Raw genomic sequence first — 26,755 nt, 5'->3', positions numbered from 1 at the left:
TTGATTTGCAAGCTGCTGCATGTCGCCCAGATCCAAATAATGTATAAGTGACTGCATTACCTAGGCTAAACCACTAGATGGCAGCCTAGTCCATTGAGTGTAAACATTGCTTTGCTAAGGCTACTTTGTCAATTTTGCAGTCTGTCCATTACTGATGTTTAAAAACATGTTGGTCTGTTCTTACTTCGTGTACTCTTGATAAGGTCATTCCTGTCCCATCTGGGCTCTCGAATGACGTGATTGGCTGCGAATGTTAATACTGCATTAAGGTAATTGCGCTAATTTACTATACGTGTATTCTAGTCTACAAATACATTTGCGAGTTTATAGTAACGAGCATTTACCTGGACTAGTGCACTTTACACCAGGCTTGTTGCTGAGCACCCGCTTACGTTCGGACAGCCTTTGTAGTGTGAGTCAATATTCCCGGAAGCGTGCTGTGCGTTTGATTTGAGCTGCACCCTCGTTGCCATTCAGTGGCGCGTACTCCAGCGTAGCAGCAGCATAACGGTAAGGTCCGAGAAAATATTTTATCAACTTTTCAAACATTTGTCTTTACATTTAAGCTAAAACGCTGATAGCTCATTTGTACGTCCATTTTTGGTAGTACAAAGTCGCAAGCTCTGATTACTCGTGCAACTTGTTACATGCTAACTAGCAACTTCATGTCTAGCTTCATTCGACTAGCGTAGATTACTCATTTTAATTGTGACGCAGACCAGGAACTGTTGTCACTGATGTTTGCTCTGTGGTTGCTGCCAAATTAATTATACAGTGATAATCTCTTTCCATGGAGGTAGGCTATCCTTGTGAATATTCACTAAATTGATCTGATTAGATCCTGTTGACTAAGCAAGTCATTAAATGAATTTCAAAACAACACTATTCAAGAGAAAAAAGTTACTTGTTTGATCAGACCCAATGAAGGGGTATGTATAGGCTAACTTTTCATCTCATGAAAGTTGCTCACGTTCTGTCAGCAGTTCACACTTCCTGGAATGCAAGTTCATTTTCCGCGGTGATTCATCATTGAACATGTTTTTCTTAAACTTAATTGAAGGGAATGAGCGAATCCTGTAAATTGCTACAAATATTATATATATATATATATATACCCTCTCTGAAAGTGAGTTTGATACAGATGTGTATTTAAAATAGGCCTAGTGAAGTTTGGATTTGACTGACGGATCCAGGAGGACTCACCCAACTGACTGGCACACTTCAAATAATGCAACTTTTAAACCCAGTCAGCCTATCTGTTAGGACGTGTTTTTATGGCATACAAACGCGTGCATCTTTTCTGAAAATCATTAGACCCAGTAACCCGATAGACTGGCGGTGACATGCTTGCAAAACTACGAGGGCTGGCTTTTTCCGAACGTGAAGCCTCCCTTTCCTTCCTGTTTCTGACGAATGGTGCGGTAGAGTTCTAGTTCCTTCTGTTGAAGAGTAGGCCAGGGCGAGTCTTAGGTCTTCACCAAACTTAACCCTTTCCTCCTAGTATTATCCATTTATAGGTAGTTCACTCGCTGTAAGTAAAACGATTTATAGTATCTGTAAGGTAAAGCAAACATACTCAAATTTCAACAGCCAGGCTGCTCCAATTGTTGCGCTTATCGACCTACATAAGAACACTATAGTATCTGCTGGATGTTCAGCAGCTCAAAGGTCCCCTAACCTTGTTATTGTTAACTCAACAAGCTTACAATGTTCTATGCAACAGGAATAAAAACAATAACTCTACATATTAATATTTATCTTTTCAGAGGTCCATGGACATGTAATGTTGATTTAATTGATATACACTTCAAGCCAAATAGCGTCTTCATATTTTCAGCCTTAGGGCTTCACTAGTCTGTTATTCAGTTCATGTGACATTTTGTATTTCCCTGTCAGTTTGTGGCAATGGAGAGAGGGGGGGGTATTGATCCATAGGGATACTTTGGACATCTGTCCCCTTTACCATTGATTGGATAGTGGTAGTTTACCACTGCAACTACCATTGCTTTCTCTTCCGAAATGCTGTTTTTCAACAGGCTTTTTTTGTTTTGAGTAGGACTAGAGATTTGAAATCTCTGATGTGATGTTTTTCAGTACACCCCTTTCAACAATAATTGGTTTCATGTTTTCTATGCTATGTTATTTAATATACATTTTTAGAGAATTTTCCAGCCTTTGGATTGATATGTAAGTGTTAACTTCTCATTTGACAACCACATGCCTTGGACATTACTCCACATGATTCCAGGAACCAATCTTAATCTGATTTTTGATCAAGATGCACAGCTATTTTTCTTAAAAGTGAGGAAGCTTCCATCTCTCCTAGCTGATTTCTAACCTCCATTACAGGATAGGCTACATGGCTGTGGGTAATCACTACGCTTCTCTCTCCTTGTCTCTACTTCCCTGTCACTCTGCATTAAGGGAGGGGATCTGGCTGGGGAAATTGTAGCAAACCAAAGGAGATTAAATTCAGGGCTGAGCACCACCATCTGATGGCCTACAATATGTAGCGCACTGTACATAAAGACAACTCGCCACAATGAAGGTATGGAGGCATTTAATGACGCCTCCCACACATTCCACCCCCTCCTATAGCCCTCCTATAGCCTGTCATGACAAGAACCAGGCCTGATGGTGACTCCTTTTCTCTCAGAGCCAGTTGGCTATCTGTCCTCTTTCTGACTTTAAGTGGAACGTCAGTCCCTTCTGTTTTTGCTGTAAGTCGCAAGGGACTAGAAACAAGGACACTGTCCAGCATCTCCACACATACAGCAGTGTTAAAGATTAGCTCTTCTCTTCTGCTGTTCCTCCTCATTGTATTGTGGCTTAGACTGAACAACAGACCACACGACCCCCAAATGGGGATATCAGCCTTCACATACACCTCATTTAAAAGGAAATGGCTTCCCTTCATGCTGGAGATGTCCTTATTTGGTCATTGCTATCATCCACCAGAGGGCAAACGTTACACTGTGCATACTTTTCTGTTTCTTGTTGCAGATGTTGAGATGTTCCTCAGACCACATGACTAGTGCCATCAAGTTTACCACCCATCATCAGGTCATTGCTCTGTCAATGACACCACATTAAAAAGCCCAACTGAATGGAGCCACCATACAACAGTGGGCTTATTACTGTCCATAGTGGATGCTGTTGCCTTGTTGTTACCAAGGGAGGCAGACATAATCTGGGCATGTGTCGCTACTCACCAAGCCCCCCCACCGTGCAGGGAGAGAGCCCTGACCTTTCAGCTGGCACCTTGGCACTTCCGTTCACTCTCAGCTTCCTGCTGTGTCTATCTATACAGAGTGATTTCTCAGACCGGCTATTTTTAATGCTCAGACCGTTTTTTGTTCTAGTTTTCCAACCTTGAGGTAGAATATATTTTTGTCTTTCGTCTGATACTTCCTCAATTTTGAGTCCTCTCTGCTCTGTTTATTCATGTCTCACTCTGTGGAAATGAGTGCCTCCTGCATTGCATCAGCTCAGCCAAGCACAATCCTCCTTCCTGAAGGCACTGTTCTGCATTTAGTGCTGCATTTAGTGCTGCATCCTCTGCTTTGTGCAGCAGCCCAGCGTGTGTCTGTTGACATAACATCAAGCCAGCGTTGCTTACCTGAATACCTGCTAACAAATCAAGACTGCAATGGGGTTTACGTCAGGTGGAGAAAGGCTTACAGGGGAAGTCAAGGGGATCATTTAGAAGCCTTTTGCATTACTATGTGTGTTTAAGTGCAGTCCAACATGTGGTTAAACACAGTTCTCTTCTCTAACTGGCGGATGTGAGTCATGTTGTCGGCAGAACATGAAGGAAACATACAATCATAGTTGACAAAAGTGCTGCAGAGCACAAGGAAGTCAAGCACTCTGGTGAATGGCACATAAGTCTAGAAGGGCATCACAAAGCTACATCACAAGGACACATGAAACGGGGCATCCTGTGGGGAGGAAAGGGAGAAATGCTAAAGTTCACTCTCAGAGCTAGGCCTATGACAGGGAGGGAGACAGGACAAGAAGATCAAACTAGCCTTGGATGTTCTGTGTGTGACATCAGGAGTCCGGGTAAAAAGAGTATCCAGGCTACTTGCCAAATCTAAGGTTGGTACAGCACAGCGTTCCTGCAGGCGGTTGTGTCAGTGATTAGGTAGGTTTATCAGAGACCTGCCTGGAGCTGGAGTTCAGCCCAACGAATGATTACGTAATCCTTGATTTCTCAATCTCATCTTCTCTTGTCCTGATTGCCATTTCTCCTCCCCCTCTGTGGTTTAAAGCTAATTGTAGCTTTTGGACAATGCCAGCTGTTCTCTATTGCAGAATACACTTGGGCGATCACTTTTTTTTTTTTTTACCCTGCCTTAGAACTGGGACATGGCTGAGACACTAGATTACAGTAAATGCTTCTATTTTAGCATTTATAATGTATTGTGTCATCTATTAAAATTCCATTCAAATTGCTGTCAGCCTTGTGCTGTCCTTTTCCTGTACTCTTCTCTGTGAAATGTCAAAGGTGAAGTCCTATGAGAGTACACAGTGAATGGGTTAGTTGAACAACAAAAAAAGACAGCTATGTGAACTTTAATACAGAAGAATGATTTATGAACTGGACATTTCTTGAGGAACCCTTTCTTGTTTGCCTTTTTTTGGGGGGATTGAGATCTGGTTTCTGACAAAGAAATCTTCTGATTTTAAGATTAAACTGAACTAACTTTGAAGGAAAAGTGTCACTTCCAACTCTGACCTGTGCTGAACTTCTTTATGTTTGTGTCCTGCATACAGAAAGCCTCCTCCATCAACCACGATGTCTTTAGCCATTTTCATCAACTCAGGAGGCGTGTCTCGCCGTTGTTCAATTTGGTAATGAAGACACTTGAATCTCTAGAGGACACCAAAGAGGTTTGTCAGTGGAATCCTCTTGATGTGTCACCACTGACACCCCTAAACACTTCCCCTTTGCTATTCCCCAATGCCTTATTAGCAGTAATCTCTGTCCCAATAATCTTACTGCTCTAATTGTTGCTAAGGAACAGCCCTAATCTGGGTGTCAGCTACTCTAGAAACCAGAGTGCTTGGATGACTATTCCTGAACCTGATCAAATGGGGATAATCCTCCAATTAAAGCTAGTGGTATTTATTTAGCTGCCAATGGTAAGAACCAGTATGAGGGGTTCAATGTTGACACATAAGCCGATCACTACCTGAATTTATACCTCAGTTATACCAAAACGTGAGTGAACAAGGCCTATTTATTTCCGTAGTCAGTATTTGTGCCATGTCAGCTGGTGGGAAAATGTGTATTGGGACTTATGTTATTGTTGAAACTTGGCCTAATCTATTTCATTGAGCTCAATGGACCTATAATTGACCCAATCATCCATTTCGTGCTTAGTGAAGATCGCATATGAATCATTATCTTGACGTGGTAGGTCAAGCCAGAAATTGAATGTGCTCCAATAACTGCCAAACTGTGTTGAGAATGAGATGGCTGCCAACTACTGAACAGTGTTTATAGTCTACTTGTTTGCCTATGGGCATTAGGCAGTCATGCCAAGCAATGGCCACACTGATAAACGTGTGAGACTGAAGTGGGTCACTGCTCAGAGAGTGCCTGCCTCACATCCGTTGTAACTTTCTACTAATATATGTACTTTTTTAAGGTTGTCATGATAATTGTTGCATTGTACTATTTAAAAAAAAAAAACCCTAGTCACCCTGACTCCCATCCTAGTACTCTCAACAGTATGCTTTTTGTTTTTCACCCTCTTGTTTGTCACTATTTCCTGATGTCCCCCACCTCACCCCCTCTTTTTATCGATCCACTTATTCTGAAGCACACATCCCCTCCAGCTGTAGCCGCTTGACCCAACAGCAGGCCTGTCATGAGGGGCTGTGTTGTGGTGTGCGTTAGCAGTAGAGAAATATAGCACTCCTAAAGTATGTCCCTCTCATTTATCACCACACCGATGCTGGGGGACAGCTCGGTATGTAGCGGCAGTCCACCAAGGCTCAGGTCTGGATCTAGGCTAGCACATGAGGAGGAGCGACTGCCAAATGAATAGAGGTGAGGTGAGAAAGATGGCACAATATCCCTAAATCTGGTCTCGTCCTCCCACTCCTAACAACAAGTCCTTCTCACTATTTCTCCAACTTCACACACTTTTGCACAGCTGAGCTACAAAAACACACTACTTCTAACAGAACAGGAATTTCTGCTTTAATGAGAACGTGGAGAGGCCCTGTTTGGGGAAAAATGGTGCAATGTGCTCCCTGTTGCTGCTTGGCGCAGGTCCATCTGTGTATGTCAGGCGCTATGCAAAACAGAGAGGGGCAGAGGGAGGGAGAGGATTACAGAGAGGAGGAACTGGTTAGTGTGGTGAGAGGTTTGAGAGCCAGGCAGGAGCCCTTGTTTGCAGTGGTGTGATTTTTAATGTACTATTGCTGGGATGCATGTTGAGCTGTGATTTTATGGTGTGTTATGTCACCAAGGTAATACCGGCGTCTGTGTTCAACATCTGGAGCCTTGCTCATGGCACAACATCAATGTTGAACTTGTTTTTTCTCTCTTTGTTGTGCATGTTTGTGTGTAGGCCAATAATAACATATTTCACACATTGCTCTTCCCCCGAGGTGTTCCACGTTGCTTTTTAGAGCACAAGCCTGTTTTATTACGGAATGTTGTTCTACTATTGTTATGGGCCTAAGGTTTCTCTCGTTATATTGGAATGTGTGAGCTACTACGGTCCTTGAACAAGTATGTTTCAAACTCGACTGCTGCATGAGCATGACAGTGTGTGATATATAGCATAGTCTAGGCTTCCTGTCTCACTGTTGGTTAGGTGGTTTCCTGTGAACTGACTGACATTCACAAACATACTGGCATTGTTCTGTGGTGTCAGTGGAGGTCTGCCAGTGCCCTTTGTCAAAGTAGTATTCTTGCTCTTGCCATTTTCTGTTTTACAATTCGTCAGAGATACTCAATGTTGCTCAGTTAATTGATTGTATTACACTAATACACAATTGTGTATTATGGTGTAATTACACAGTGCTACAGCACAGGCCAAGTTGATTAGCTTTTTCCCCGAGTTGATTTGCTTTGTTGTAATGTGATTGGGGCCAGCTGGTGTCAGTTCCCCAGTAACACATTGAGTCAATGGATTTACAGTCTCTCAGTTGAAATTCCACTAGAAGTAGCCTTGACCTGCCCTGTCGGTGCAGAGTTTAAGATTTTTACCCAGAGAAGGAATAGGCCTGTCATTTTTTGCTGTGGGGAAAAAAGCTATTGGTCTGTGGTAAAGTGAACCTTTTAAAGTATTAGATGCAGTACTGCAGTAAATCACTAATGCATCAGTAGAAAATGCAGCGTGGCGTTGGCGCCATCACGCTGAACTGCTACCACTGAAGACTACGCTGCTGACTGTCTCTGGTGTGCACACGGATACAGAGAGGAGCTCTGTGCCGATCACTCACAATACCACAAAGAACAAGAAGGAAGACAGAAAGCACAGAGCAGCAGTGTTATGAAATCACCTCGGTGTAGCAGAGGTATTACACCAGCTAGACATATACATTTACACATGTAGGGTAGACGTTGGCCTCTATTTTACTACAGTACTTAACCGGCAGGTAGCCTAGCGCAGTGGTTCCCAAACTGTTTATTTTTTATTTTATTTTACCTTTATTTAACTAGGCAAGTCAGTTAAGAACAAATTCTTATTTTCAATGACGGCCTAGGAACAGTGGGTTAACTGCCTTGTTCAGGGGCAGAACGACAGATTTTTACCTTGTGAGCTCGGGGATTCGATCTTGCAACCTTTCGGTTACTAGTCCAACACTCTAACCACTAGGCTACCCTGCCGCAAGGGGTGTCCCCCCCCCCCAAAAAAAAAGTAAAACTCTGTCCGGCTTTTTGAAAGCTGGAAATTGATTAGTGTATCATCAGTTTTCCTCAGTCATTGTAGACCTCAGAGAGCTATTTATAACTTGTCAGAAATGTCCAAAGATCAACTACCGTAATTTCCGGACTATTGAGCGCACATGCATATAAGCCGCACCCACTGAATGGAAAAAAAATATATTATTTTGAACATAGATAAGCCGCACATGTCTATAAGCCGCAACACCTCGGCCGTCTGCTCTCTGTGTGTTGACCCAGTCTTCCAGCTCATTTTCTAGTTCGGGCCATCTGCTTTTCTTCCCTCTGAAAGCTTTAGTTGTCTTTTTGCACTGAGTCAATTCCTCACGCTGCTGTTTCCAACGTCTTATCATCGACTCATTAAGACCAAGCTCCCGTGCAGCAGCTCTATTTCCTTTTCCAACAGCCAGATCAATCGCCTTCAACTTGAAAGCTGCATCATATGCATTTCTCCGTGTCTTTGCCATGATGAGGGTGACAAAATGACTACCGTAATCAGAATGATGGGAAGTTTGAGAGCGCTCGATTTAATCTAAACAGTAAACAAAAAGCCGCGAGGGAAGCGTGGGAAAAAAGTTGCAGCTTATAGTCTGGGAATTACGGTAGGCCATGCCGGCTAAAGGTTTTTTGGCACATAGATTTTGTTGTAATGTTTGAGTCACTCAAATAACACGTGAATAAACATTAGACATGGCAAAATGTATAGCATTGCAAGAACATTAGCTTTAAAACTGCAACAACATTTCTGTACCCCATGACATTGTGTAGAATTGCAGGAAATGAGCTTTAAACCTGCCAAAATGTTATCTTCGCCAACTAGAGGGGTGTGAACAGTTTATGTCAGGAATAGTGCTTGTACCCATAGAAATAGGGGTGGCGCAGGATGTTTCCCAATGTTGGAAGGGGGCCTGAGTAAAAAAGTGAGCCCCTGGCCTAGAGGTTAAGAGCTTTGGGCCAGTAACCGAAATGTCGCTGGCAAGGTGGACAAATCTGCCGTTCTGCCCTTGAGCAAGGCAGTTAACCCCCAACAACTGCTTTTGGACGCCGATGCCAGGGACATTGATTAAGGCAGCCCCCCCGCACCTCTCTGATTAAGAGGGGTTGGGTTAAATGCGGAAGACACATTTCAGTTGAATGCATTCAGTTTTGCAAGTGACTAGGTATCCCCTTTCCCTTCCCTATCTGGGGGGAAAGGTTGATTTCAACACTCACAGCTCTCTCCACACGACCCCCACCTCTCTGGCAAGAGGACCCTTCCCCTAATATCATTGTCCTGATTCATGCATAGCATCACTCTCCCCAGACCCTAATTGATGTTGACTGGTAATGCAGTGCAGCTGGGTGCTGCTCCCCACATTAGCATGTTGTTATCTGCTTGATCCACAGAAGCTTGACTGTAGCTCACTACAGCGTGGTAGAGGAGGGAGGGAGAGGGTTTGAGTTGAGATAAAGCTCTGCTTTTCGACCAACCAGCCCTCCGTGGTTCCCCCCCGCGTGTACAACCCTGGCCCCTCTCTGGCTGACCTCCATACTGGGACTGTGTCCAATGTAGTCCAAGCCAGGAAGTGTGAGTCAGGCCCAGAGATCTTTATCGCAATAGAAGGCTCTGGTTAGGCTCAGTCACATGCCCTGGCTCTGTGTGTGTGATTGGGTATTGTTTTAGAGCAGCAATGAGGCTGCTGAGGTCAAAGTGCAATGAGAGAAGGATGTAAATCCATAATCATCTACCAGGACACTATTAACCTGGTGCCTGCCTCACACTGCATGCAAATCAGATTTATTTAAAGGATCCTAATGAGCACCTGGGAAGTGGCGTGTTGACTGCCACAGAGTTTCTAAACCCAGAGGCCCAATATCGCAAGACTTCCGGGAACCCATGCGAAGCAGACTGGTCAGACGAGGGTTTGAGAAGTCAATGAGAGAAGTGCAAAATGATTTCTTAGTTGTTCATTTTCGAGAAACATGTTATTACTCAACAAAGTGACACGTTTTCATTTTTGTCAAAAACAACCTTATATGGAAGGATTGCCTTTGATTTGACGGCCTGCAGTTCGGCGTGAGACGACCGCTAGACCTGATGATGTATTTCTGCACATGAGCTCAGCTAGCCAACGTCGCCATGACATCGCCTACAAGCGTGATCTGGGATTTCTATTGGTTCATACTAAACCATCTTTGCTGCTACCATCATTCAAACTCTGGCCCTGCTTGAATAGTTTGGAAATACAACATCCTTATTTCCTCCCTCCCTTGTAAAAATAACCAATCTCACATGATTCATTAGTTGGCAGCATGTGAGGTCTCTACTACACATCTTTTACCAATTCAGTCATTTCAGACCAGTGGTTTACCTGAAGACGAGGTACTGTTGGGAGGAGGAATTTTTCACCCTGACATGGTATTCAGGGAGTACGCTCAAGGGTGCTGTTTTTAATCTTGTCCACCTGCGATGTAACTAAATAAAGGAAGACAGTGCCTTGGAGGGATTTTAAGTGTTTTGTGCTCACTACGCAACAACAGTGTTTACAGTGTTTTGCCTTGCAGTTTGTTGATCTATTTTCAACTTATTGGACCAAACCTCCTGACCTGTGTATATCTCTCTCGCTCTCAGTAGACTATGGCAGAGCAGGATCCCACCCCGGAACAGCTGGCGGCCATCGCCGCGGCCAACGAGGAAGCGGAGGGCGGGGTCAACTACAAGCCCCCCGCTCAGAAGAGTCTGCAGGAGATCCAGGAGCTGGACAAGGATGACGAGAGCCTGCGCAAGTACAAGGAGGCCCTGCTGGGGAACGCCGCCGCGGCTGCAGGTTTGTGTTGCTGCTCCAACTACACACGTTGTAGAGACATACACACACACACACACACACACATTCTGCAGATGCATTCATGCAATTTGGACACACCAGCCCTGCAGACTGTTTCTCTCTCTCCCTCTCGACCTGATTAACAAACAAACCCACATTCACAATGCACATCTCGTGCAACCATCTCTGTTTATTTTCTTATAATCCCCTCCTACTTTCAAGTCTTTCAGCAGGATTTCTTTTCAGGGATTTAATTGAATGAGGTTGCAAATACCATAAGAGAGGGTGGGAGAGGGCAACAGGCTGGCAGTCTTGGTTCTCAGTGGGTACAGCAGTGACAGAGTTACCCCCCCCTCAGACGGGTCAGTAGCTGACACCTGCAACAGTCTGTGAGCTAGATGCAGGCTGGCAAGATACAGGCTGGCAAGATACAGGCTGCTGACTGGAAAGGAGGCCAAGCCACCTGGGCTTTAGTTAGAGCTGCGGTATCAAAGACTGTGATGAACCACTGATCGCTGGTAGAAATATTTTCACATTGTTTTATGTCTGATACTCACTTCCATCTGTTGCAAATGTCATTATTCACAGTTGAACTGTTCTTCATGAACAGCTGTAGTTCTCTGCTTCAGCCTATTGACTTAACCCCCTTGAGTTGATTGACGCACCGGTGCATAACAAAAAAATCCCCATCAAAATCAGGCAATTTAAGCTAGAGACAAGTTTTTTTGCATTTGGATGCATCTCAATCCACCACATCCTCTGATGTCGCATCGGAAAGTTGGCACAGCTAGAACAGTGTTTGTCAGACCATGAGACATCCTGAAAATTGGTCTTCTCACGTTAAATGTCTGTAGCGTCGGAATGGTTTAACCTAGAAACTATTATGACCACTCTATTTATTTTTTAACTAGGCAAGTCAGTTGAGAACAAATTCTTATTTACAATGACGGCCTACCCCGGCCAAACCCTAACCCAGACGACGCTGGGCCAATTGTGCACCGCCCTATGAGACTCCCAATCAGGGCCGGTTGTGATACAGCCTGGAATCGAACCAAGTTCTGTAGTGACGCCTCTAGCACTGAGATGCAGTGCCTAAGACCGCTGCGCCACTCGGGAGCCATTGAAAGGAGAGATTCTCCATTCTTTGTCACCGGTTTTAAAAACAAATGGAAATATGGTAGTTTTGTGCCTACCCAAAAAAGTGGTTAAATATGTAAAAAGAAATATATTTCCAGAGTTAAAAAAAAAATATCTCCTAGATCTAGGACTGACACTTTAAAACCTTATTTCTTAGGATTTTGTTTTTGACTGAACTTTTTTCCATTCATGAATGTGTTATTCAATGCGTTTCTATGGGCTATAGTATTAAAGGCCAAAATCAATATTTTATTTAAAAAAATTATACCTAAAGGGGTCCTAAAATTCATTCTAAATCAAATAGCTAAATGATCCATAGTATGAGCATCTTAACCCCCCAATGTCTTAGACTCTAAAGAATTAAACATGCACTGCTTATAATAGTCAATGTTTTTTGTGTTTACCATGAACTATTTTTACCATTTTGTACTTTGCTTTCCCTTTCTCCCAGTAGACCCCAACGCTCCCAATGTCCAGGTGACACGCTTGACCCTGATGTGTGAGACGGCGCCACTGCCCCTGACCCTTGACCTACAGGGTGAGTGGAGCAGCACAGTGGTTGTACTGGTATTTGGAGGGCGTGTTTCTGAATCGCTGAGGTGCACTTTTTGAGAAAAGGCTCCATATTGAAAGACTTCTAATGTGTTTTAGTGTGAAAAGAAGCCTTTGTAGTGAGCACATGTAATATTTTCCATATGAATGTGTGAGGGTGGAACTAAAGCTTACCATTGGGGGGACAAAAGACATTGCCTCATAGCAGCCGCAACACCTGGCCACCTATGGTTTACAAACATACGTTTTCCAGTAGACATATCAGGCAAATTCCATGGGCCATTCCTAATGGATTGGTTTTATTATTTGAGTTAATGAGGCATTTCTTCTGCTGGTTTGAGACTCTTCTGCCCTCAAAAGGCCTGTAGAGCCACCTACAGGGAAGAAACCAGGGCCATGGAGCTGAACTCACATACAGGGAATCGCCATCTAGTGGACACTATAATAGCAGGCTACAACCCTGTTGGAACGCTTAGAAAATCCTGCCTTTGTGCTCACATTTTTAAAGATGCTGAATCACTGATCTGACACCTTTCACCCATCCAGTCTAACACGATTACTTCCGGGGGAGAACTTTGCACATTGCATATATTGGAACAAAATTATAGACTCCTCCTGCATTCACTCTGCCTGAGGGTCTCTGACATTCTCTTTCTGTGGTCTGGCCGCCTCTTTCTCTCTGCTCGACCGCCTCAGGAGACCTGGAGTCCTTTAAGAAACAGTCCTTTGTCCTGAAGGAAGGCGTGGAGTACAAGATAAAGATCAGCTTCAAGGTGAATGAGCCTGGCCTTTTTCAACAATGTGTTATGTTGTTTATCCAATCCAACTAACATGACCAGTGTCAGCTTGGCCGCTATCAAGCTATTTTGGACATTGAAATTCAATTGTAACCTGAATATACACCATGTCCTATCATGAAAGGGCTGCTGTTTTATCCGAAGGGTGGATGTGGAAAGAGGATGTGACCTCATCACTGATTGTTGTCTCTGTCTGCAGGTCAACAAGGAGATTGTGTCGGGACTGAAGTATGCCCAGCAGACCTACAGGAAAGGAGTCAAGGGTAAGTTCTGCTGTTTAATTTTCTTGCTCTGTCAACTGTGAGGATTTGAGAAGGCCGGATAAGGTTAAGCAATATAGTGTACCTTCCATCTAGAGGACAACATGGGGATATGACCATATTGTTTATACTTATCCAATTATCTCAGATATCCACAACAAGTGCATTGGAGACAGGGGTTAGGGATGTATCTGATGTTGGGAGTGGCTTGGTCAACTCCGGAGACTATTCGCCTGTGCACACAGAAATGAGGTCAAGTTAGTAGATGAGGTATTAACATTGGCATTCCTAGACAGTCATTAAATGACTTGTTAATAGTTCCGGAGTGGCGCAGAGAGGTGGCCTGTTTTTGTCAAGAGGCAACTTTGGAAAATAAGTCTAAGCCCCTCTCTTTTCTCTCTCTCTGTGTAGTTGACAAGTCAGACTACATGGTGGGGAGCTACGGGCCGCGGCCGGCAGAGTACGAGTTCCTGACCCCTCTGGAGGAGGCCCCTAAAGGCATGCTGGCCCGCGGCACCTACAACATCAAGTCCAAGTTCACTGATGACGATAAGCACGACCACCTCTCCTGGGAGTGGAACCTTAACATCAAGAAAGAGTGGAAAGACTGAGTCCCCGTCGACTTAATTCTTCCCCATCCCCCTCTTCTTATTCCCCCTCCATTATTTTGAATTCATAATTATGTGATAAGTAATTAAAGGCAAATTGCTCTCTCGTCCACGCCAATCCCTGCAGTAGTTTCATTCCAATCGCGTTGTCATGCCATTCACCCCCCCACACACTCCTTGTGATGCTGAGTATTGAATATGTGGAGAAAGCAAATCATGTGCACAATCATGAATTTGTTTTGGTTAGTTTGTATATAAACAGGGTTTTTTTTTATGGAAAAAAATGAGATTGATTTGTTAATGCTCTTGATATGGATGTCATAATCAACTTCTTTCCCCTTCATCCCCTCTTTTCTTTCTCTTACTTTCCTTTTTACCCCCCTTCCTGCTGATTGTTTATTACAACCACAATCTGCCTTTTAAAGGTGTTGCTGTGTGTTAAAAGCTGTAGTAGGGCCACACTCTGTACTCTTTGTTGGGGATGTTGCCCTCTGTCTGTGGAAAGCCTTGGAGCAGATTATATGTACCAGAGTCCACACAATTAGTTTATTCTGGAACTAGTGTGAATTCCTAACCGTTAAGAGGTGGCATGAACAGCACTTACCGGCAGTCCACCAGAGGCACTCTGACCACCTGCTGAAGGTGCAAGTGTGCCTCTTCCTGATCAGGGTTTTCACCTCCCTACCTAGTTCATTCAGCAGCCATGTGGCCTTAAAGAGGATTCCTGTAGAACTAACAATGAAGGAAATGATCACAAAGAGCCTTTTGCCTTTAGAACAGAACTGTCAGATTGTTACGAGAGCCTCCTACAGGGTTTGAGTAAAAGAGTTTTAGGCTGAGTGCTAACAGATGATCACACAGACCATTGAGATGCTTGTAGTACCTTCTTTTCCAGATTAGCCAGTAGAAGTAGACCATGAAAGTGAACAGCAGCCATCTCTGCTCCCTTCCCTCCTCACATCAGGTGGTCTCAATGTGGACCACCTTTAGTGCTGTTTGCTGACGTGAATGTGTTTACGTTGATATAAAGAACCTGGTTTTGTTGACAACCTAAGAAATTAGCTCCTTGTCAAATGCCCTCTAAGCAGACCTTGAGGCCTTCTTCCAGTCACTAACTCCATTCCTGTAGCGTCTCAGATATGGGGCCTTGCTGGTGGCCCTTGTGAGCAGAGAGGAATGTCACAAGGCTTGTTAATCCGCTCACCTCGAGTCAACTCCAGGATTACCAAAACTAGCTGTGCCTCTAGCCTTTACAACCACCAGCTGCTCTCTAAGGTCTGACTTTCAGAATGGGAGCTTAACATCAAATAGTTATTTGAACATTGGCCCTGATGTTTTAGGTCAGGTCTAACTTGTGCACAGACCCAGAGTTTCAACAAGAACAGCCAAGACCTCTTACTACAAAACCGTGTTGTATTTTTCTACACTCCATTTTTCAACGTCATAACTTGTGATGTAGGGCTCAGGCTTTGTTTCACTGGTTCAGTATGCTTCACTGGATCATTGTTTCAGTATGGTTTTGACTCTAACTACTCCTCTGTGTGCCACCTGGAGAATACTGTTCACCTGTCACATTAAAGTATTCAGACTGGAGGTCATGGTGTCTTTAATCAATAAAGTCATGTAACTTTTTACACTGTTCTCTTATTGATCCAGCTCTAAAGTAAAACGTTCTGTAAAGCATCTTTACCCGTCTATCATGCATGCTCCATCTAACACACCAGCAACCTTTCTCATTGAACAGAACACAATGTTAGACATTTAGATGCTCTTCTACCAATGTATAGAAGACCAGGTCACATGAAGTTTCTACACAATGAAGAGCAGAAAAGAACAAGGAAAATATTAAAATGAAAAACCAAAGTACTGATAAGAGGGCAGCTAGAGCCCCTTGTGTACTTGAAATAAGCAGTCATGGAGATGTACCCATGGTCTGAGTCAGTGCTTAGAGAGCACAGTTACAGTAGCTTAGTCAAGTGTGGTTGAGAGTTCCATTTCTACGCAGTGCATCATCAGGAGGTCCTCAGTTCTCTAGCTTAGACAACCTAACTCCATTTTGGCAACATTATCATAACCATCTTGAGAATCCTTTTGTAAAAAGGTAAATTCACCAATACACTGATATAGTTTTACAGTTTACATACAGTATTTTAGAACAAGTTACTACTTCCTTGAGTACCATGGGCTCCCTCAATTGAAGTCTACTGGCTTCAAAACCAATGTATATGTTGGATAGATGCATACGTGAAGCCTACGATGTTAAGGCAACAGTGTTATTCATTGAGAACATCAGGAATATTTAACTAGATTGTTTTTGAAAACACATTTTATGAATAGCTCTGCACACGTTATTCATTGTCCGTCATCAAAAACATTAAATGGCAATTATTTATACATTTTAAATAGAATTAGTGCAGTCTCAGTATACACGCTCAGTCATTTAAACATTGTACTGGATTGTCTTGACCAAAGACGGGTAAAACAGGTTTTAGTGCACGACTAGGTTGTCATAAATGATCTTAAGTTAGGTCAAGAATCAAGGCATTTCATCTACCCAGATGATGAATGTCGTCAGATGTACAATTCATTCATATTGGGATGGGTGAAATGTGGCAGTATCCAGAAAGATGGATAAAACAGCGGAGGGGATCATCCACAGTAGATTGTATCAGTTCCCCAGTGCAGAAGTACAGGTAACCTGTCATTAAGACATAAAGTGACCACTTTGAACAACCACGGTCAAACGAAGAGAAACAAATTAAGAAAAATAAATCTGTGGCTTTCGTACCCATTTCAGTGCATGTTCAGTAGTACCAGGAGAGGTCATGTTCAGTAGTACCAGGAGAGGTCAGGGTCAGTAATATCACGAAAGCAGCTCATTTGTCTTTGGACTTTTTTCCCTTAGGACTTTCTACCCTTGGGGACTTTCTACCCTTGGGGACTCCCTTGGTGGAGTTCACTACACTCTTGGTCTTCTGCAGGCGGGAGAAGATCTCTTTGAACAGGGCCTTGTACTCTGGGGTGTTCTGGCCCAGCCTCTTGTCCACCTGGTCTACCTGCCGGCTGATGCCCTCCAGGGCCTCTGGGGTGGAGGGGGTCTGGGGCGGGGTGGTGGGTACAGCAGCCATGGCTGAGGGGCCGGGCGTGGCCATGCCGTAGTCCTTCATGGAGGGGTCTCTGGAGACAGGGCGTGACGTCTGCACCCCCGCGTGGCACATGCTCTCCTCGTGGCGCCGGCACTTCCCCAGCAGCTCTTCGTATTTCTCCAGCAGGGCGTGGTACTGCTCATCCACTTCCCTCAGGATGGACATGCCCCGCTTGCGCACACCGTTGGCGTGGATTGCGTAGCTGCCCTGTCGCCTGCCAGAGGCGTCGCAGGCCGAGATGGCGTTTAGCGCCGTGTCGCTGCAGCTCTTCCTCACGGGGCCTCCCTGCTGCCCTCCTCCTCCTGTCCCCCCGGACTCCCCCGCCCCCTCCCCTCCCTCCTTTTGCCCCGGTCCCTCCTCGGGTGTGTCGGTCTCGAGGGCATTGTTGAGCAGGGTCTGCTCCAGACCCTCATCCAACAGACAGACCCGGGACCTCCTCAGCTGCTGCATCTCCTGTAGCTCTGCCTCCAGCTCCTGCACTCGCAGCTGGCAGCCTCAGCCCCCAGGAGGCGTTGTTCCATAAGCTCAAACTCCTGCAGCACAGCTGTGCACTCCCTCTCTGCCCCCTCCCTCCGGCCCCGTTCGGCCACCATGGCGGACCTCAGGGAGGAGACCACACCCTTTAGACGCTCGTTCTCCTCGTCCAGGGGCCGGCGCTCACGCTCAGACACCAGGTCCACACTGCCGGGGTTGGCCACCAGGAAGCCATCCTCATACCTGTAGAGCGATACACCACACAGAGGAGCACAAGGATACAGCAGGGAGATTGCATTCTTATGTAATCTGAACACCATACATTCAGGTCATTTGGCAAATGTACTAAGCATATTAGCTTTTGAGTGAGACTACAGAGCATTGCTCTTTACTGTACTTTGGTGCAGTGCAGAGTTCTTTAAGGCAGGGGAAGGAGTGGACAGTCTTGCGTCGCTCCCGCTTCTCTCTGTGGATCCTCAGCTCCTCTAGTGTACGTAGTTCCTCCACACGAGCTGTCATGGTATCCACCTGAGCCTGCAGTGTCTCCATGGTACCCGTCAACCTGTAAGCGCGCGCGCACACACACACACACGAAAGTGGACTAAATATTATTTACATCACAACACAATGTACAATAGTGTACCGTGACTATACTGAGCCTGTGTTACAAAAACAACGGTGAGACGCATTTATTTCCTATGAACAGTAGGAACCATTCAAGAACTAAGCTTGTTAACTCTAAAACCAAATATTTCTTAGAAATCCTTGGTATAAACAAGAAAGAGGTCATGGTACAGTCTTACATAGAGTGAATGCTCATATTGTAGATCATAGCAGCTAGAACAACTCAGGAGAGTATTAACCCTCACCTGTCTATCTTCTGCTGCGAGGCCTTGCTCTCTATAACCAGTTTCTCATTGGTGATCTCCAGCTCTCTGGCCGTCACGTCTAGCTGCTCGTAGACCTTAGCATGCTGCTCGTTCATCTCCCTCAGCATCTCCAGCTGCTTGGACAGGTACTGCAGGGGGAATAGACATGTGAATGAAGACATGGACCTTACAGGGAGACAATCTAAAGAGTCTAAAACAGATATAAAATCACTGTACATCTATATGTTACATCAGTGCAGATGGAGAGAATGAGAGGAAGCTGCATTAGACTATTGAGATACACCCAATGCCAGACACTGCTGTAAAAAAAAAAAAATGTAAGTCACAGATATGACAGTATTCCATGATGGTTAAGCAAAATAGCATCACAGTTTCCTAATTCCTGTCTACACAAACAAGTGTGGATCAACTTTATTCTTCTTCTCCAGCAGATTAAAGTGTGCCAGCAGCATACCACCCTGCATCCCACTGCTGGCTTGCTTTTGAAGCTAAGCAGGGTTGGTCCTGGTCAGTCCCTGGATGGGAGACCAGATGCTGCTGGAAGTGGTGTTGGAGGGCCAGTAGGAGTCACTCTTTCCCTGGTCTAAAAAATATCCCAATGCCCCAGAGCAGTGATTGGGGACACTGCCCTGTGTAGGGTGCCATCTTTCGGATGGGATGTTAAACGGGTGTCCTGACTCTCTGAGGTCATTGAAGATCCCATGGCACTTATCGTAGGGGTGTTAACCCCAGTGTCCTGGCTAAAATTCCCAAGCTGTCCTTCATACCATCATGGTCACCTAATCATCCCCAGCTTACAATTGGCTCATTCATCTCTCTCCCCTGTAACTATTCCCCAGGTTGTTGCTGTAAATGAGAACGTGTTCTCAGTCAACTTACCTGGTAAAATTTAAAGTGTGATTGGTTGAGTCAGCCATCAGCAGGCAGCTTTGTTGTTGCCTAATAAGAGGCCAGTCTTTGTTGTCTAATGAGGAGTCAGTGGGTTTCCCTCTCCCACACCAAGTAAACACATGCTCTCCCTCTCTCATGCAGCTGTACTCTGCTCCTCTCCTATCAGAGCTCTGCAGGGCTCGATGGCCATCAAGGAGAAAGTAATGGGAGGGGTCATGTGCAAGTGCTGGTTCATTTTTTTTTGGGGGGGGGGGTCAAGGTGATGAGGAGGATTATTTAAGATACTGTTTGAAGAGGTAGGGTTTCAGATGTTTTCGGAAGATGGGCAGGGCACTTTGCAGGATCATTCATGACATCAACATCAACCATGACATGTACACACACATAGTTAGTGAAAGTGGTATGATGCTATACCTCAATCTCCTGCACCTGTTCCTCATTGTTGATGTACATCTGTTGTAGGGAGTCCTCCAGCTCCTTGTTGCGCTCCAAAAGGGTCTTCCCCAGCTCAGCTGCCAGGTGCAGATCTGTGAGAGGGGACAGAGAGGAGGACGAGAGAGACAGTGGTGAGAGTACTGGTCTGGAAACAGAAAAACAACTATTTTAACTCTTCATTCACATTTCATCCACCAGTAATATTGGTAGTTGCGGCATTAGCTCAGCTCAGTTCAAGTGTTGCATTGGATCATTATGGACTGTTTTAACTCCATTAATGCAATGCTTTCTGGCTTTCCTTAAAGTGATGAATTTAAGACTTCACCCCCTCATTTCAAATTCAATAAGAACGAGCAATAGAGAGAAAATCCCCTCGTTCAATTCCCCTGCTGGAGTAAAAAAAAAAACATGTAATCCTCCATATTCTCTGATTAAGACCAGCTTCTGTGATCTCTGCCAAGATGAGCTCAAGAAAATGGAGTCTGACTGCAGGGGAAAGGAGGAGGATAAGTGAGAAAGAGCCTGTGCTAACTAGGTTGTCTGGATTACACAGGGCAAAACACCAATACAGGTCATCTCAGAACTCATTTACCATTACTCCTGGTCAGAATGACAGAGATATCCCTCTTAGTTCTTATTACCCCACTCCAAAAAGAAGAGCGGCTGTACAGTCTGTACATACAAGCGTAAAGGTTTTAGCTGCACTGGTTGCTACACATACATATTCTTTGTCACAACAAGATTGGTTTCTGGGGAAAATGTTAATCAACTCCAGCACATCTCTGCTCTATCTGCTTTGACAGACATTTCCACAAATAAACGCACATACAAACATGCTCCCATTTTAGACCTGGGAGGGCTAAGGGCACCGAGCCACTTGGTTTCCACCAGCAGCTTGATGGATCCATTATTCATCGGGTGCTGCAGTGACGAGGCCTACTTGGACTGAGAGTAAGGATGAGGAGGGGAGCTGTGCTGGCTCCAACATGCCTGCCCCACTACTCAGAGCCCATGATAGTACAGTGGGAGGAGGAGAGGGGGTGTTAAACTGAGAACAATTGACCTCCATTACGGAACATGAATGCAGCATTTTAAAATCAGCACACTTTGGTAAAAGACCAAGTCCATATTATGGCAAGAACAGCTCAAATAAGCAAAGAGAAACAACAGTCCATCATTAATTTAAGACATGAAGGTCAGTAAATATGGAAAATTAAGAACTTTGAAAGTTTTAAGTGCAGTCACAAAAACCATCAAGCGATATGATGAAACTAGCTCTCATGAGGGCTGCCACAGGAAACGAAGACCCAGAGTTACCTCTGCTGCAAAGGATAAGTTCATTAGAGTTAACTGCGCACCAGATTGCAGCCCAAATAAATGCTTCAGAGTTCAAGTAACAGACATCTCAACATCAACTATTCAGAGAAGACAGCGTGAAATCAGGCCTTCATGGTCAAATTGCTGCAAAGAAATCACTACTCAAGGTCACCAATAAGAAGAGACTTGCTCGTGTTTCTTGGCCCAAGAAATGGACATTAGACCAGTGGAAATCTGTCCTTTGGTCTGATGAGTCCAAATTTGAGATTTTTGTTTCCAACTGCCGTGTCTTTGTGTGACGCAGAGTAGGTCTCGGATGATCTCTGCATGTGTGGTTCCCACAATGAAGCATGGAGGAGGAGGTGTGATGTGTAGGGGTGCTTTGCTGGTGACACTGTCAGTGATTTATTTAGAATTCAAGGCACACTTAACCAGCATGACTACATCGATACGCCATCCCATCTGGTTTGTGCTTAGTGGGACTATCATTTGTTTTTCAACAGGACAATGATCCAAAACACACCTCCAGGCTGTGTAAGGGCTATTTGACCAAGAAGGAGAGTGATGGAGTTCTGCATCATATGACCTGGTCTCCACAATTACCCGACCTCAACCCAATTGAGAAGGTTTGGGATGAGTTGGACCGCAGAGTGAAGGAAAAGACGGCAACAAGTGCTCAGCATATGTGGGAACTCCTTCAAGACTGTTGGAAAAGCATTCCAGGTGAAGCTGGTTGAGAGAATGCCAAGTGTGCAAAGCTGTCATCAAGGCAAAGGGTGTCTACTTTGAAGAATCTCAAATAGAAAATAAACAAATCAAAGTATAACACTTTTTTGGTTACTACATGATTCCATATTTGTTATTTCCTAGTTTTGATGTCGTCACTATTATTCTATAATGTACAAAATAGTAAAAAATAAAGAAAAACCCTTGAATGAGTAGATGTGTCCAAACTTTTGACTGGTACTGTAGCTAACAATGTAATTAGCTCATCTGTAGGCTACCATATCTTCCTGTTTTAACACAATGGACAGACCATTAGAGAGAGCACTAGAAGTGTGATAAGGGTCTGTATATAAACAGTACCAGCTCGTGTGTGTGTGTGTGTGTGTGTGTGTGTGTGTGTGTGTGTGTGTGTGTGTGTGTGTGTGAGACAATAGAGCGAGCATTCCAAATAAATCACTACAACACAGACGCTACGTGACCAACACAAAAGTGCCTGGTACACATTGTCTAAAGCTTAAAAGTTATGTAATCTTATGGTTGTGCCTCTATCAAAACGCTGCCGCACAACGATTGTTTGAGCAGGCAAACGGATAAGAATCTGAGTTTGCTGAGAGAGCAAGAGATATCCCGGTAAATACGAGAAATCATGTACCCACTTCATTGAATACAAGTGAATAACATAGGAATTGTAACAGGACAAAGCAATGACACTGTCAAACTGACATCTCCCCATGGCAACCTTGGCACACACACAAACTCATGTGCACTGCAGCCTTCTGCACGTGTGGCTATGCATCATCCTTATGCCCTCGGATGTGTATAACTCATATAGCATCTAGTGAAGCACATCACAACCACACTGCACCAGCTGCTACAACTATGACATCATACCCTACCATCTGGACAGACAGGATACACATGTTGTGCTGATGATTATGACCACCGAGGGTAATAGGTGAGCAGCCCTGAATACAGATCACTTACATATTCACTCTGTGTGAAAGTGAGTGGAAATAGACCATAGCAAATACAATATGACCCCTTGGTTGGAACAGCATGCTAAAACTGTACTATTACAATTTTACATGCAGGGTCGCCTCAAATCTCTAACCTCAGGATGAAATCTCTGATCCCAGCCTGAGAGGCCATGTCTGGGGCCCCCTAATCAGATCATCCAGCTGGGTTTAATGCTCCGACTCTCCATTTTCAATAACGCTGTGAGATGAGAATAGTAGAGAGAATGATTTAATTCAGCTTTTAATTCTTTCACCACATTCCCAGTGGGTTAGATGTTTACATACACTCAATTAGTATTTGGTAGCATTGCATTTAAATTGTTTAACTTGGGTCAAACATTTCAGGTAGCCTTCCACAAGCTTCCCACAATAAGTTGGGTGAATTTTGGCCCATTCCTCCTGACAGAGCTGATGTAACTGAGTCAGGTTTCTAGGCCTCCTTGCTCACGCACGCTTTTTCAGTTTTGCAGACAAATGGGATTGAGGTCAGGGCTTTGTGATGGCCACTTCAATACCTTGACTTTGTTGTCCTTAAGCCATAACTTTGGAAGTATGCTTGGGGTCATTGTCCATTTGGAAAACATTTGCGACCAAGCTTTAACTTCCTGACTGATGTCTTGAGATGTTGCTTCAATATATCCACATAATTTTACTTCATGATGCCATCTAGTTTGTGAAGTGTACCAGTCCCTCCTGCAGCAAAGCACCCCCACAACATGATGCTGACACTCCCGTGCTTCATGGTTGGGATGGTGTTCTTCGGCCTGCAAGCCTCCCCCTTTTTCCTCAAAACATAACGATGGTCCTTATGGCCAAACAGTTCTGTTTTTGTTTCATCAGACCAGAGGACATTTCTCCAAAAAGTACGATCTTTGTCCCCATGCGTAATTGCAAACCGTAGTCTGGCTTTTTTATGGTGGTTTTGGAGCAGTGGTTTCTTCCTTGCTGAGCGGCCTTTCAGATTATGTCGACATAGGACTAGTTTTACTGTGGATATAGACATTTTGTACCTGTTTCCTCCAGCATCTTCACAAGGTCCTTTGCTGTTGTTCTGGGATTGATATGCACTTTTCGCACCAAAGTACGTTCATCTCTAGAAGACAGAACACGTCTCTTTCCTCAGCGGTATGATGGCTGCGTGGTCCCATGGCGTTTATACTTGCATACTATTGTTTGTACAGATGGACGTGGTACCTTCAGGCGTTTGGAAATTGCTCCCAAGGATGAACCAGACTTGTGGAGGTCTACAATTGGCTGATTTCTTTAGATTTTCCCATGATGTCAAGCAAAGAGGCACTGAGTTTGAAGGTAGGCCTTGAAATACATCTACACCTCCAACTGACTCAAATTATGTCAATTATCCTATCAGAAGCTTCTAAAGCCATGACATCATTTTCTGGAATTTTCCAAGCTGTTTAAAGGCACAGTCAACTTAGTGTATGTAAATGTCTGACCCACTGGAATTGTGATACAGTGAATTATAAGTGAAATAATCTGTCTGTAAACAACTGTTGGAAAAATGACTTGTGTCATGCACAAAGTAATGTCCTAACCGACTTGGCAAAACTATAGTTTGTTAACAAGAAATTTGTGGTTGAAAAACGAGTTTTAAATGACTCCAACCTAAGTGTATGCAAACTTCCGATTCCAACTGTACCTCATCACGCCATCTGGAACTCACACCGCCTACTATCGTAATATACCAACCTTACCCTTTAAAATGAATGATCGCTAGGAAAATACGGCTTTGACCTATATCATAATTTGTGGGGACATTTAAAATGCTAAAACAATAGCTTCTTTCCCGTTCTGTTTCAAAATATGGGGATAAGACCAGAGGTGGGAGACACTGCTCTGCCAGATCAATACACAGGGAGTGAGAGCAGAGATTACACAGGCCCTCATCTATGTCTATCTAGCCATTAGTGGAAGAAGAGACAGACGATGAGGTCCAATTGAGTTAACTAATTCAAACAATTGAGGAAGAGCTACAAAAGGGGTGTGTCACTGTATAGGAGGGATGTATTATCAGACTAAGTCCTGGGTGAACGGAAAAGGTTGTGTGTATTATGTGCCTTTTCAAGCATCTCGAAACATAGATTCTTTGGGAGCGTCTCCATTGTTGATCCCTATTTTTAATCAGAGCACAGACATGAGGTTAGTAAATGTCCTGTGTCTTCAGTCCAACCAGTAATAAATCATTTTTTTTTAAAGACAGAACTCTGACATTTCCCTCACTCAGAGATTGCAACTGCATATAATCTTTGTTCAAAATTCCACAGAATCCTGCGAATGTCAACCAGTTGTCTCCCTGAATATCCCACTTGTTTTAAATCATCTCTCAGTCTGATGTCAGGCGCCAATAGCGTAATACCTCACCAGCACATCCCCATGCAAGAGAGAACCACGACTTGAGAAAAATAACCGAGGGCAGAGGGTTGGCACGTGACCGTTCATCATATATGTTGTGAGAGATGGAGGGTGAAGTCAGACAGACAGCAGGGTTATTCTGAGAACACACACTTCACTGACAACATCAGAATAATTGGCAAAGAGCTCGATAATGGATTAAGGGGAAGTCTAGAGCAGTGCCTATACACAGAGAGGTGGAAATGAGAGAAATTGAAGTAGACCTGTGTGAGAGAGAGAGAGAGAGAGAGAGAGAGAGAGAAGACGAGAATAACAGAGTATAACATGGTCTGACAGCTGAAACCTGCAGCAGAATTTCGATAGTTCCCACGCCTCGTTCTCAAATGCATGGGACTTGGTGTGATGGGGGTCTGTCGTGAAAGTGCATGAGCGCCATCACAATTTCTCAGTTTGATCATATCAAGGATAATATCGACAATTAATAAGACAGTAGTCCATTCCAGACACGCACGCTTGTATATCGAGCCAAAATTGCAGAACATGTCATGAATTCTTCAAATGAATAATATTGTCTTATTTTCTTGAAGGGTCAATTAGCATCCTTTGAGACATCTTCAGGTTGTTGCATTAAATGACAGTGATGAGGTCGGTAGCCAGAATCAGCTGCTTTTTGCTGGGACTGTTTTTATTGTATCGGAATGATTCGCATACAAGGCTAAACAAAACCTGCAACAAATATAACCACAACGACCACAAAGTAACAACAATGGTGTGTCAGTCTACTCACCCTGCTCCAAATCCCGTTGGTCGTACCATGGCTCATCTTCCTCCGTAACAAACTCTTCCATCCTGCCTGCACGGAGCATCGATGCTCGGTCTATCGTTGTGGATGTTCACTGTGCGCTCTGTAACATATCTGACCGCTCGCCCGGAAGCGAAAGCATGCCTCGTATGATCAAGAAATCTCGAACAGCGCAGCCTCCCAAACCGTAACCCTTTCAGCAACCGTTATCATTCAGTAGGAAAGCCGCGGGCGCACCTGCCCCCAACATTCTGCAATGAACCATTCGCATGAGACAGATCCATCAAATTACCGCACGTGACACTAAATTATATCTCAAGGCCGACAAAATGCTCGCACAAACTGGACACTGCAAGCAAGTCCCTATACGCAACGACAACACTGCCGGCCTACAATAAAAATAGAGAATAACGTACGAAATAAATTGTACAATATTGAGACGTGTACGTTCACTGAACAAATATGTGACACTGGCAAATGCCACGCATAATCCCCCAAGCCATTGTGATTTACGTAGGCCTCCAGCTTTTGTTACAAGCCCCCACTCACTCGTGCTTTGCACCGATCTCTCCTGATCCATTCTGCAACGATTCCCAACCCCCTTCCCTATACAGGGGA

General features: G+C 44.3%; 2 protein-coding genes across 10 annotated transcripts; one reads left to right on the top strand and one right to left on the bottom strand.

The window, feature by feature from the left end:
* The first annotated feature begins 202 nt into the window (after positions 1–202).
* Positions 203–15,704, top strand: LOC106606967 (rho GDP-dissociation inhibitor 1). 9 transcript variants are annotated; one of them, XM_014203482.2, is made up of 7 exons: positions 302–510; positions 4,780–4,896; positions 10,524–10,719; positions 12,308–12,391; positions 13,102–13,178; positions 13,402–13,465; positions 13,874–15,704. In XM_014203482.2, the coding sequence occupies exons 3-7, from the start codon at positions 10,530–10,532 to the stop codon at positions 14,071–14,073; spliced, it is 615 nt and encodes a 204-aa protein (XP_014058957.1). In that variant the 5' UTR covers positions 302–510; positions 4,780–4,896; positions 10,524–10,529; the 3' UTR covers positions 14,074–15,704. The 9 variants fall into 9 exon arrangements, with proteins under 9 accessions (XP_014058955.1, XP_014058952.1, XP_014058956.1 ...); XM_014203479.2 differs by having other exon boundaries at positions 307–510; positions 12,305–12,391; XM_014203480.2 differs by lacking the exon at positions 4,780–4,896 and having other exon boundaries at positions 203–510.
* LOC106606966 (cerebellar degeneration-related protein 2-like) lies at positions 15,660–26,636 on the bottom strand. The gene is given in 6 exon segments (XM_014203474.2): positions 15,660–17,710; positions 17,713–17,933; positions 18,088–18,252; positions 18,560–18,708; positions 19,886–19,998; positions 26,123–26,636. Coding segments are annotated over 6 exon segments (1,491 nt in total). The 5' UTR covers positions 26,202–26,636; the 3' UTR covers positions 15,660–16,946.
* Positions 26,637–26,755: the final 119 nt, after the last annotated feature.

This window comes from Salmo salar, chromosome ssa06, assembly GCF_905237065.1.
Source record: "Salmo salar chromosome ssa06, Ssal_v3.1, whole genome shotgun sequence".
Lineage (NCBI taxonomy): Eukaryota > Metazoa > Chordata > Actinopteri > Salmoniformes > Salmonidae > Salmo > Salmo salar.
Note: the sequence above shows the minus strand (reverse complement) of the source record. Positions and strands in the feature narration are given on the sequence as shown.

What these genes read in the sequence shown, in the direction of transcription:
- LOC106606967 (XM_014203477.2), top strand. Translation starts at nt 10,530, where the DNA reads ATGGCAGAGCAGGATCCCACCCCGGAACAGCTGGCGGCCATCGCCGCG. An exon ending in AGATAAAGATCAGCTTCAAG is followed by an intron (nt 13,179 to 13,401) that starts GTGAATGAGCCT and finishes CTCTGTCTGCAG; the next exon opens with GTCAACAAGGAGATTGTGTC. An exon ending in CTACAGGAAAGGAGTCAAGG is followed by an intron (nt 13,466 to 13,873) that starts GTAAGTTCTGCT and finishes CTCTCTGTGTAG; the next exon opens with TTGACAAGTCAGACTACATG.